The 12374-nt window shown below is 38.7% G+C and overlaps 2 protein-coding genes across 2 annotated transcripts; both read left to right on the forward strand.

Moving 5' to 3' along the window:
• Window positions 1-285: 285 nt before the first annotated feature.
• On the forward strand, window positions 286-3218 carry LOC118798002 (toll-like receptor 13). Its single transcript, XM_036557296.1, has one exon. The coding sequence runs from the start codon at window positions 286-288 to the stop codon at window positions 3142-3144; it is 2859 nt and encodes a 952-aa protein (XP_036413189.1). The 3' UTR covers window positions 3145-3218.
• Window positions 3219-9307: 6089 nt separating this feature from the next.
• Window positions 9308-12169, forward strand: LOC118798003 (toll-like receptor 13). Its single transcript, XM_036557297.1, has one exon. The coding sequence runs from the start codon at window positions 9308-9310 to the stop codon at window positions 12167-12169; it is 2862 nt and encodes a 953-aa protein (XP_036413190.1).
• Window positions 12170-12374: the final 205 nt, after the last annotated feature.

Genomic DNA, 12374 nt, shown 5'->3' on the forward strand with positions numbered 1-12374 from the left:
TGAACAGTATAACTTTATAACTTATATATAGCATACAATGATGTGTAAAATGCAATGTGTTAAATATGCTAAACATAAATTGTTGACTTGAGCACTTCTTGACGTTTGAAATGTTCACAATAGTAAAATGATTTTCTCATGCTGATTTTGTAGGACTGCTGAAGTACAGGACAAAACAACATTCTGATGAACGCTGTCAGTCTTGTTAACAATACCTTTGCTTGTGCAAAAAAAACTCTTTTTATTTAAATCGCTACAAACCTGAAGACCATGCTGAATTCAAAAATGAGTTCAGTGGAATCTACATTCTTTCTCTTGGGGCTGTCCTACTGTGTACTTCTCAGTCTGATAGATGGATACTCACTGAAAAAGTGCACAGTCAAAGGCTCTTTAAACTCCACAACTATGAAAGTGCTCTGCTACAAAAGGCAGCTACGTGCTGTTCCTGAAAGCGTACCAAGCAGAGCGAGGGTGCTGGACATTTCCTACAATAAAATATCAGTGATAAAGAAGAACGATTTGGGAGACTTGACCAATCTTCACAACTTAAATCTTAGTAATAACATGATTGAAGAAGTGGAGGACGGGGCCTTCAGAGGTTTGGCTGCCTTACAGGAACTGAATCTTGCCCACAACAGACTCATAACCATCTCAGGAGGATTCTTCCAGAATCTGTTTAATCTCACTTTGCTTCGACTGAATGAAAATCACATTTCAAACATCAGTTCATCTGCTTTTCTTCCTCTAATCAGCCTGGTAATGTTGAATTTGTCAGGAAATCATCTACAATACATACACAAAGCACAGCCTGTTTTTCAGATGCCTCGTATTCAGGAGCTGCATATTGGGAAAAATGGATTTTCCTCCTTTGAAACATGCCAAGTTTCAAATACATCCCTGCAACTGCAAGTCCTAGATCTCTCCCACAATCCTTTGCAGTCATTCAAGATCACAACAGGTATTTTTCCTCGCCTTAAAACATTAGACCTGGCATTCAGTAACGTTGGTGTTAAGTGGGACGTGCAGGACAAAAACTACTTCAGAAATGTTGACAGACTCAACTTAAGTGGAATAGAAATGGCACCAGAGAAGATGAAGATAATGCTGCAAACATTTAACTTGACGCTATCTAATCTCAGACTGTACTACTTGGGGGAGCAGAAAGCAAAATCACTCACTAAGGAAGCTTGCCTGATTAACTCACTGACAACCCTACGTTTAGAGTCAAACAACATCAATTCCATATCTGAAAATGAACTAAAAAACTGCTCAAATTTGAAAGTACTGGACTTGGCTGAAAATGACCTCACTAAAATAACAGTTCTAGCATTTAAATCAATGACTAAACTTAATACTCTCAGTCTTTCCCATAATAAGTTGAGTAATGTTCCCACTGCCATTAGAAACCTTTCCACCTTGGAGGTCCTAGATCTCAGCTACAATTCCATAACTACTCTAACCTGCTCAGATTTTACCAATCTAACACAGCTAATTGAGGTTCATATTTACAGGAATCTTTTGTCCTCTGTGGAACATTGTGCTTTTCAAGACCTTCATAATTTGAAGACACTCATTATTGGAACAGGTAGACTGTTTACATTGAAAGGATATTTCAGGAATGGACTTCGAAATCTGAAGTATTTGGACTTGTCCAATAACATACTAAATACTATCCACAAAGGTGTTTTTGAGCTTTTAAGGAATCTCACATATTTGCGCTTACAAGACAATCAAATAAAAATGATAGAAGTAGGTTCATTTGAGGGATTAGAGAATCTGATTTTGTTGGATCTCCAATCAAACAAGATCACCCAGACTTCAATAAGTGCCTCTGTTTTTTCAGGACTCACAAATCTTAAGGAACTGATTGTAAATAATAATTTCATATCATACTCAAGCCAGAACAGCCTCAGTGAGCCACCCTTTAAACATCTGAAGTCTTTACATGTTCTTAACATTTTCAGCCAGGACAATAATGGAATGAGGTACTTGCCTTCAAACTTTTTGGAAGGATTGACATCTTTAAAAATATTCTGGGCTGGAAATCTCAATTTAAACTCTCTGCATCCTGACACCTTTACTTACACCCCTGAACTGTGGCTACTGGACCTCAGCAAAAATTACTTAACAACAATCTCCTCCGACATATTTATGCCACTTAAAAAACTCAGCAGTCTCACCATGATTCAGTCAGGGATACAATCACTGGATTTCCTTATTGAAGCAAACCTCAAGGAAATACAACGTTTATTGATCAGAAAAAATTCAATAGCGGTCATCAATGAGACTCTGATTGACACCGTTTCAAAGTTATCCCTTCTGGATATACAAGGAAATGAATTTTCATGTGACTGTGATAACGCCTGGTTTATTGACTGGGCAGTCAACAACAACAACACACAAGTTTTAAAAGTTGATGAGTTTAAGTGCAACTACCCACCAAATTTTAGAGGAAATCGACTTCTAGATCTTGACAAAGACTCATGTGTCGTTGATGTGGGACTGTTATGTTTTGTCTGCACCACATCTTTGGTCCTTCTGACCCTACTCAGTTCCTTCTTCTACCATTTCTTGAAATGGCAGGTTGTCTACACCTACTATCTGTTCCTGGCTTTTCTTTATGACAAAAAACAGCAGAAAAAACAAACCCTCCAGAGCTTCCAGTATGATGCTTTCATATCCTATAATACCCAAGATGAACTGTGGGTTATGAAGAAGCTGTTACCAAAACTGGAGGGAGAGCAGGGCTGGAGGTTGTGTTTGCACCACAGAGACTTCCAGCCAGGTAAACCCATCATGGATAACATTGTGGATGGGATCTATAGCAGCCGGAAGACAATCTGTGTGATCAGTCATCACTACCTGGAGAGTGAGTGGTGTTCTAGAGAAATCCAGGTGGCCAGTTTCCGACTCTTTGATGAGAAGAAAGACATTCTCATCCTGGTGTTCCTGGAGGAAATTCCACCCCATCAGCTGTCTCCATATTACAGAATGAGGAGCATAATCAAGAAGCGTACCTACCTTACCTGGCCTAAACCAGGAGAGGACACTCAGGTCTTCTGGCAGAATATTGAGGTGGCTCTGGAGACCAAAGAGACTTCTAAAGAGGAAAGGCCTGTTCTTTCTCGATTAGGAAGGATCTGAGAATGCCAAGGTTCTACAGATCAGTTGTTGACCATTTATGGTTATGGTTATGATTACCAATATGATTATGTTGATATGTGGTTAGAAGGAAACAAACCGTTCAGTGAAATTTTCCTTTTGTGACCCAAAACTCTTAACTTACAACTGAAGAGCAATTATTCTGCCAACTGAAATTCAAGCTCATCAGTTGTTTCTTATGCTTGTACAACCTAATCTTTTGTTTTGGTTTTTTTTTTTCCAATCTTTCATCATCATGAAGCATCGTGGCTTCAATTTCTGTGGACCTGGGTCCCAGTTTGAAGCAAATGGTGCCAAATGTGTCCATTTTAATTTAATTTGTTTAAATTAATTTAATTTGCTGTGTGCTGGGGTTTCCTACAAAATGAAAGTCCTGGGATATTAAATCAGCTTTGAGTTTAATCAGTTGGGCCTTTCGTACTGTATTAGTTTAATGGTTTTCTTTTCGATGATCACTATTAAGGTGTTTGGTAGATAGCTTGACAGTTGTACTTGACATTTGCCTTTCTTTTCAGTTCTCTAAACAGGATCTAGGTTTTGCCACATATGATATTTTGATAACACTTCACATTCCTAGGCTGGCTCAAATTAAATTACAAATGTATGTGGAAAATACGGAGCCCCGCTAGTGACATCCTGTATAAATAAAAATAATGCGCGGCCATGATAATTAAGTCATGGCCACACATTAGGATCTCATTGCCACGTGTTAATAAGATGTGGCCATTATTTTTATTTATATGGGATGTCACCAGCAGGGCTCCTTAGGAAAAAGGCATTCTTGATTAAAGCTTTGTCTGGATTTTCCTGTTATAAATCAAAAGTGTATGAAGTTGTATACAGTCAATGTCTGTGGGAATTCCAAAACTAGTTAACATGTTTAGGTACATTTGGTTTTGTTACTAATAGCCTGTAAGCATGATTTATGTTTGTAAATATTTTTTTTTTTCAAAAGCAAAACTTATACTGCTGATTTCTTTATTGAGTGAAGGAATAAACATCCCAGACTTGATCATTGTTCTCCCTGCTGGTATTTTTGGCCCATGTCCATGTGATCTTGATTGTATTGTACAGATGACTTAAACCAGGTTAACCCCTTAAAATCCCAGACTTATTAAATATTAATACTTATTTTTGAGTAACTGCAGAGACATCAATGTAAACGTGCAAACTTTGGGCACGGCAGTGGGTCCTGGCCATTTTAGGGGTTGAAAAGTGTTCACTGTGACTATGCACTATGTCATTTTTTTACCTTAGGAGCTTTGACAAGATGTGCCCTTTTTTCACTAATTCTGCAGCTGGGGTTTACGTTAGCCATTACTTCCCCCAGAAAACCCACAACATTTTTTTTGTTAGTTCGTTTTTGTTTTGTTTTTTTTTGTTTTGTTTGTTTTTTTAGCTGGGTTGCGGTCAGCAACGACAGAACAGTCATACCAGGCTGTAATGCTAACTAGAACTTCTCCACCTTGGCGGTAGCTACTAGGTCTGTACAACAAATCATATTTCTATCATTACTGCAGTATGAGTTTCTGTAATAAACACATCAATTGAGCAGCAATGGCAGAACAGATGCAGTGAGCTCATACACACAGCTCCAGAAAGACATCATTACATTGCTGGCACAAACCGTTAGAAGCTTAGAGTGTTTCTCTGCATTGGGATTGAATCCTGCTCTCTCACATCAGGATGAGTAACTTAACCATTAGACTAAACAACCAATCACAAAACACATGTGCACATCAGGATTGTTCTCGCAATCAGTGTTGTGTTTTAAGTGTGCAAGGCAGTAGTGACTACTGCCGCAACAAACATTTTTGTGTTTAAAGTGGTATGCGAAAACCACATGTATAAATAGATGTGAATATGTGATCAGGTGTCACAAAAAGGTACATGTGAACATTTTTTACACCTGAACATATTTTCACACATGATCCCTTACAAAATGTCCAATGAATTTCATGTCAAAAACACAGTTTTTGTAACTTTACATGTGAAATATATGTGACTTTTCTAAAGAGATCACATTTTTTCACATGATAACACGTTTTGACATGTTAAATGTGCAAAAACCATGTGTTTATGCACATTCGTGTGTTTTTTTTTCTATAAGGAGCTACAGTCTACAGTGTTCACTTGGGCAGACTTCTACATGTGTAATTAATACTGCAGGGAGTTGGGGTTTTCTTTACCCTTAAATGGTCAAGATTTTATTACACACACCTATAACCTAAGAATAGCTCAACCAGTTTACACTGAAGTCCATGTGGTTACTGAATAATAAGTCTTAGTATATAACAAGCCTTTAAGTGTTAAAGAAACAGAGCTCTTATAAATGCAGTAGAGCTTACAACTCAGCTACTTCTCCCCTGCTACAGTCAACGTCATTGGTGACCTACTACCTGGTACACACTTCTTTCACTGCCTCTCTAAGAAACTCCTCCCAGGCTTGCAACCACTTGAGAAAACATTACTAGGCTAAATGACATGGCACTAACAACTTCATGGGAAGGGAGTGTGCACACGTACTGGCCCTTTTTGCTAGTCTTGGGAGTTGGTAAAGGCATATTAACAGCATGTTCAGCAGAGTAAGCACAGAGTAAACAGACTTGAATCTTGACTCTGGCTCACCAACCTCTGCACCAGCAGCCTCACCCATTTCTGCCGGCAGACCATGTGGTAGTGTGACCGTATGGTACCTCAGAAACTCTTAAGAGAAAGCAAAGCCAAATCCTGGAAATTTTAGACCACTTAGAAATCCCAACTGGACACTTTTTTAGGTCCTAAAAAGGTGACATTTCCTGGAAAAAGGACTTACAGTCACCCTATCATTGGTCATTGTTTTTAACTGATATATGTTCAGAACAAGTACTGATTCACCCTGATGTAAAGAAATGGCTGTTCCATCAGTATTGCTGGGAAAGTATGTCTGCTAATGTTCATCAGTTCATCTCATTCTGTTCAATATACCGTAAACCTGCAGGGTAGTTGTAGCCATTACCTGTGCTTTATTGGCCTTGGTCAAATCGCTTTGGGCTTTGTTACTGAATTACCTTTGACCTAGGGCGATACACCCATCCTTACCATGGAGGACATATGCTCCAAATCTGGTTGATCCCCGTACTTTCCCTGCTGTCTGCTTTTGACTATGTTTCAGCATGTTTTTTTTGTGTTCAGAAAACCTGAAGACATTGTGTCAGATAGAGGTCCCCAGTTCATTATCAGTGTGGAGAGAGTTTATGGAGAGGGTGGTGATTAATGTATGTCTCTTGTGTGGCCCAGTTTCCCCTCAGTCTAATGGTCAGAGTTAATGGGTGAACTAGGAGTTTAGTTAACTGTCTGTGACTGTATTATCAGCCCATCAGGTTGAGTAGGCATCTTATTTGTAAAGGGCACAAGTAACACGGAACTCAATAATTCATCTGTCTGCTGCACAGGTTCCCAACCTTGCATATTGTAGAAAGTTGTGGTAAACTCAAGTATCACTATATTGGGCATTTTAAAGTGCTTAGTAGAGTTGCAATTATTCTTTCAGTATCATCTGTCCTCTACATGTCATATCTCTCCTACTCTTTTGACTCACATAGCCTGGTATTCTTTTTTACAAATAAAACCCAATTTCCTATTTTAATTCTGCCTTCATTTCCACTCTATTTACCTACCCTGAATAGTTTGCAAAAGCACAGTGGACACAATTTTAGTAACTGACTAAAGAACGGCATTTTAGGAAAGTGTGGTTTTCAACTTAGGAAATCATTTTTTGTCACAATTTTACTGTCAAAATCTAGTGTGACTGGGCCTTTATGGTTGGTTTCCCACATGTTTAGGTCAATTGTACTCAGCTTGGCTTTGGAACAAACTTTCCTCGCATGAGGCAGTAATCATAGGTTCATGGATTGTAGCATGATGTCAGCAGGCTAGAGCGCAGACGTTTGGGGGTGGCAGGGGCTCATGGGCAATATAAACATAAATTAAACTTTAAAAAGTTAATTCACAGCATATTGCAATAATTCTTAGCAAGACATACAGTATAACAACAAAACTTGGTGTTAAGAGTTTCTCACAAAGACAAACATTATTATCTGTGCAAAGATTTGAACCCCTGTCACCAGCATGTGAAATGCCATGACTTCCTATGGTCCTGTAGTTCACAACACTCAGCACACCAATCCTTTCCCTAATTCCAACTCCCAAAATCCCCCAGGGGACCCTGTGACACTTACCCCACAGCCATCCTCCAATCACAAACTATTAGTAAGATCATCATTACCTGAGTACTGATCTGTTACACCTGTACCTGATCCCAACTTCCCTATAAACACTATAAACCCTGCTCACTTTCTGAAGTATTGCCTCCGTTTCACCAGATCATACTGAGTGGGTTCGTTGTTGTTGTTGTTGTTGTTGTTGTTGTTTCCTGTGTATTCTACCTTTTTTGTATATTTGACTCTGTTTCTGTGTTTAGGTTTGTTGGGTTTTTTGCTTACTGGTTTTTGATCTTAGCTTTGGCCTTGTCTACTCACATTCTGTTTTTGAACAGCCCGGTTTTTGACTACGTTTGTGGATTCTCGTTTTTCTGTTAAGCCTCAAAGCTCTGATCCGTGACCCATTCTGCCCTGTTACGTGAAGCCATGGTATGACTTATCCTGTTTAATGATCACATAGTACTGAAAATGTAGCTCTATTTCAGAGCTCCTGAGATTCTCACATAAATCCGTTTTTTTTATAATGATGAAAACTTGTAGGTAGTTATTAACAACTGTTATTACCTACATTTGTATGACAGTTGATCAAAATAACATTATGGAATGTGATGCTTTCTTAAAGTGATTAGTGTTTTATTGGTGGGATTTCAAGTGTTGTGGTGATGCGTGCCTTTGTGAGAGATCAGTTATCAGTCAGATGAGAGAAAGATCTCCATATGCTCAAAATTGCACCATAGAGCAATGAATTTCATAGAACCTCAGCTGACCCACAAGCTCTATTCTTCAAGTGAGACTGAGCTGAGTCTTGCTAAAACGGATTTTGAAAAATGACAGACCCCTCCTTGGTGCAAGTGCCTGATGTCGGGAAAGACCTCCAGATGTAAGGTCAAACCTTAACGTTTCTGACATGCCATGACCCAAGAAGTGCAGAGCACCCAGTGCCAAACAAGGTTAGGAAGACTAGTCTTCATCAATTGCCCTGGCATTTATTGTGGATAATTTTATCACTGAGTCAGAGACAACAACTCTCCAAGTCTTCATATATCAGTATGATGAACATTGTACCACAGAGATTATTTGCCTCTGCATGTGCTCACAGGATTCTACATCCCGTTTATACCCCTTTCCATTCCTTTGTACTAACAAATGTCCTGTGTCCAGAGCCATGCTTCGTCCCATTAGAATTCAGGCCTTCAAGAGACTTTGCTGAAAGTGACTTTCATTGCATCCATTGTATGTTGCATTTTTTTAAATAAAAATAATAAAGAATGGAAAGATATAGTTTCTAACAGCACATTATAGACTAATGATCTATGCAAGTCCAAAAATGCCCACTGGCGTTCTACCCCTAACATACCTTTAAGTTTCATTTCCTTAAAAAGTTGTCAGTGCAGAACAAAACCTCACAGCTTCGCTTCCTTATACAAGATAAAACAGTGTAAACAGTGACCAACTGCTGGACTAAATGTTTAGATGTGTTTTATAGACCTCTAAAGACTTGATTTGCACCCTTACAACTTCGTAAGGTAAGTGGAGTGGAGTTTCAACTCTGCAGTCTGTTTCTTAATGCAGAGAATAATTTTTAAGGGAAAAAATATGAATGGCATTATTCTGGGATGGTTCAGGGAGAAAAATATTCTCTTAAAATGTAACATACATACAATGTACACTGTATACAATGATGTGTAAAATGCATTGTGTACAATATGCTACACATAAACTGTTAACTTCAGCACTTCTTGACGTTTGAAATGTTCACAATACTAAAATGATTTTTTCATGCTGATTTTGTAGGACTGCTGAAGTACAGGACAAAAGAAAACATTCTGATGAACGCTGTCGAGCAGTATTGTTAATGATACTGTGACTCATACAAAGAAAAAAGAACAAAAAAAACCTTTTTTGAAAACAGGACAAACCTGAAGACCATGCTGAATTTAAAAATGATGAGTTCAGTGGAATCTACATTCTTTCTCTTTGTGCTGTCCTACTGTGTACTTCTCAGTCTGATAGATGGATATTCACTGAAGGACTGCACAGTCAAAGGCTCTTTAAAGTCCACAACTATGAAAGTGCTCTGCTACAAAAGGCAGCTACGTGCTGTTCCTGAAAGCGTACCAAGCAGAGCGAGGGTGCTGGACATTTCCTACAATAAAATATCAGTGATAAAGAAAAACGATTTGGGAGACTTGACCAATCTTCACAACTTAAATCTTAGTAATAACATGATCGAAGAAGTGGAGGACGGGGCCTTCAGAGGTTTAGCTGCCTTACAGGAACTGAATCTTGCCCACAACAGACTCACAACCATCTCAGGAGGATTCTTCCAGAATCTGTTTAATCTCACTTTGCTTCGACTGAATGAAAATCACATTTCAAACATCAGTTCATCTGCTTTTCTTCCTCTAATCAGCCTGGTAATGTTGAATTTGTCAGGAAATCATCTACAATACATACACAAAGCACAGCCTGTTTTTCAGATGCCTCATATTCAGGAACTGCATATTGGGAAAAATGGATTTTCCTCCTTTGAAACATGCCAAGTTTCAAATACATCCCTGCAATTGCAAGTCCTAGATCTCTCCCACAATCCTTTGCAGTCATTCAGGATCACAGACGATATTTTTCCTCACCTGGAAACATTAGACCTGGCATACAATAACGTCAGTATGAAATGGGACGTGCAGGACAAAAACTACTTCAGAAATGTTGACAGACTTAACTTAAGTGGAATAGAAATGGCACCAGAGAAGATGAAGATAATGCTGCAAACTTTTAACTCTACATTGTCTAATCTCAGACTGTACTACTTGGGGGAGCAGAAAGCAAAATCACTCGCTAAGGAAGCTTGCCTGATTAACTCACTGACAACCCTACGTTTGAAGTTCAACAATATCAGCTGCATATCTGAGAAAGAACTAAGAAACTGCTCAAATTTGAAAGTACTGGACTTGGCTGAAAATGACCTCACTAAAATAACAGCACTAGCATTTAAATCAATGACAAAACTTAATACCCTGAATCTTTCCCATAATAAGTTGAGTAATGTTCCCACTGCCATTAGAAACCTTTCCACCTTGGAGGTCCTAGATCTCAGCTACAATTCCATAACTACTCTAACCTGCTCAGATTTTACCAATCTAACACAGTTATTGATGGTTCATATTTACAGGAATCCTTTGTCCTCTGTGGAACATTGTGCTTTTCAAGACCTTCATAATTTGAAGACACTTCTTATTGGAACAGGTAGACTGTTTACATTGAAAGGATATTTCAGGAATGGACTTCAAAATCTGAAGTCTTTGGACTTGTCCAATAACAAACTAAATACTATTCACAAAGGTGTTTTTGAGCGTTTAAGGAATCTCACATATTTGCAATTACAAGACAATCAAATAAAAAATATGGAAACAGGTGCATTTATGGGGTTACAGAATTTGATTTTGTTGGATCTCCAATCAAACAAGATCACCCAGACTTCAATAAGTGCTTCTGCTTTCTTAGGACTCACAAATCTTAAGGAACTGGTGTTGAATAATAATTACATGTTGTTCTCAAGCCAGGACAGCCTCAGTGAGCCACCCTTTAAACATCTGAAGTCTTTACATGTTCTTCACATTTTCAGCCAGGGCAATGATGGAATGAGGTATTTACCTTCAAACTTTTTGGAAGGATTGACATCTTTAAAAATATTCTGGGCTGGAAATCTCAATTTAAACTCTCTGCATCCTGACACCTTTACTTACACCCCTGAACTGTGGCTACTGGACCTCAGCAAAAATGAGTTAACAACAATCTCCTCTGACATATTTATGCCAGTAAAAAAACTCAGCAGTCTCTCCATGATTCAGTCAGGGATACAATCACTGGATTTCCTTATTGAAGCAAACCTCAAGGAAATACAACTTTTATTGATCAGAAAAAATTCAATAGCGGTCATCAATGAGACTCTGATTGACACCTTTTCAAATTTTTCACTTCTGGATCTACAAGGAAATGAATTTTCATGTGACTGTGATAACGCCTGGTTTATTGACTGGGCAGTCAACAACAACAACACACAAATCTTAAAAGTTGACGAGTTCAAGTGCAACTACCCACCAAATCTCAGAGGAAATCGACTTCTAGATCTTGACAAAGACTCATGCGTTGTTGATGTGGGACTGTTATGTTTTGTCTGCACCACATCTTTTGTCCTTCTGACCCTGCTCAGTTCTTTTCTCTACTATTTCTTGAAATGGCAGGTTGTCTACACCTACTATCTGTTCCTGGCTTTTCTTAATGACAAAAAACAGCAGAAAAAACAAACCCTCCAGAGCTTCCAGTATGATGCTTTCATATCCTATAATACCCACGATGAACTGTGGGTTATGAAGAAGCTGTTACCAAAACTGGAGGGAGAGCAGGGCTGGAGGTTGTGTTTGCACCACAGAGACTTCCAGCCAGGTAAACCCATCATGGATAACATTGTGGATGGGATCTATAGCAGCCGGAAGACAATCTGTGTGATCAGTCATCACTACCTGGAGAGTGAGTGGTGTTCTAGAGAAATCCAGGTGGCCAGTTTCCGACTCTTTGATGAGAAGAAAGACGTTCTCATCCTGGTGTTCCTGGAGGAAATTCCACCCCCTCAGCTGTCTCCATATTACAGGATGAGGAGCATAATCAAGAAGCGTACCTACCTTACCTGGCCTAAACCAGGAGAGGACACTCAGGTCTTCTGGCAGAAACTTCAGGTGGCTCTGGAGACCAAAGAGACTTCTAAAGAGGAAAGGCCTATTCTTTCTTGTTTAAGAAGGATCTGAGAATGCCAAGGTTCTACAGATCAGTTGTTGACCATTTATGATTATGATGATGTGTGGTGAGATGGGAACAAATTATTTGAAGATTTTTTACTTTTATAACATAAAGCTTATAACTTACAGTCAAAGAGCAATTATTCTGCCAAATGAAATTCTAGCTCATTAGTAGTTTGTGATGTTTGTTTTAAGCAAATTAGTTTTTTAAATA

Source organism: Colossoma macropomum, unplaced genomic scaffold (genome assembly GCF_904425465.1).
Source record: "Colossoma macropomum unplaced genomic scaffold, Colossoma_macropomum, whole genome shotgun sequence".
NCBI lineage: Eukaryota > Metazoa > Chordata > Actinopteri > Characiformes > Serrasalmidae > Colossoma > Colossoma macropomum.

Excerpts from the sequence above, each read along its gene's own strand:
- LOC118798002 (XM_036557296.1), top strand. The coding sequence starts at position 286 with ATGAGTTCAGTGGAATCTACATTCTTTCTCTTGGGGCTGTCCTACTGT.
- LOC118798003 (XM_036557297.1), top strand. The coding sequence starts at position 9,308 with ATGATGAGTTCAGTGGAATCTACATTCTTTCTCTTTGTGCTGTCCTAC.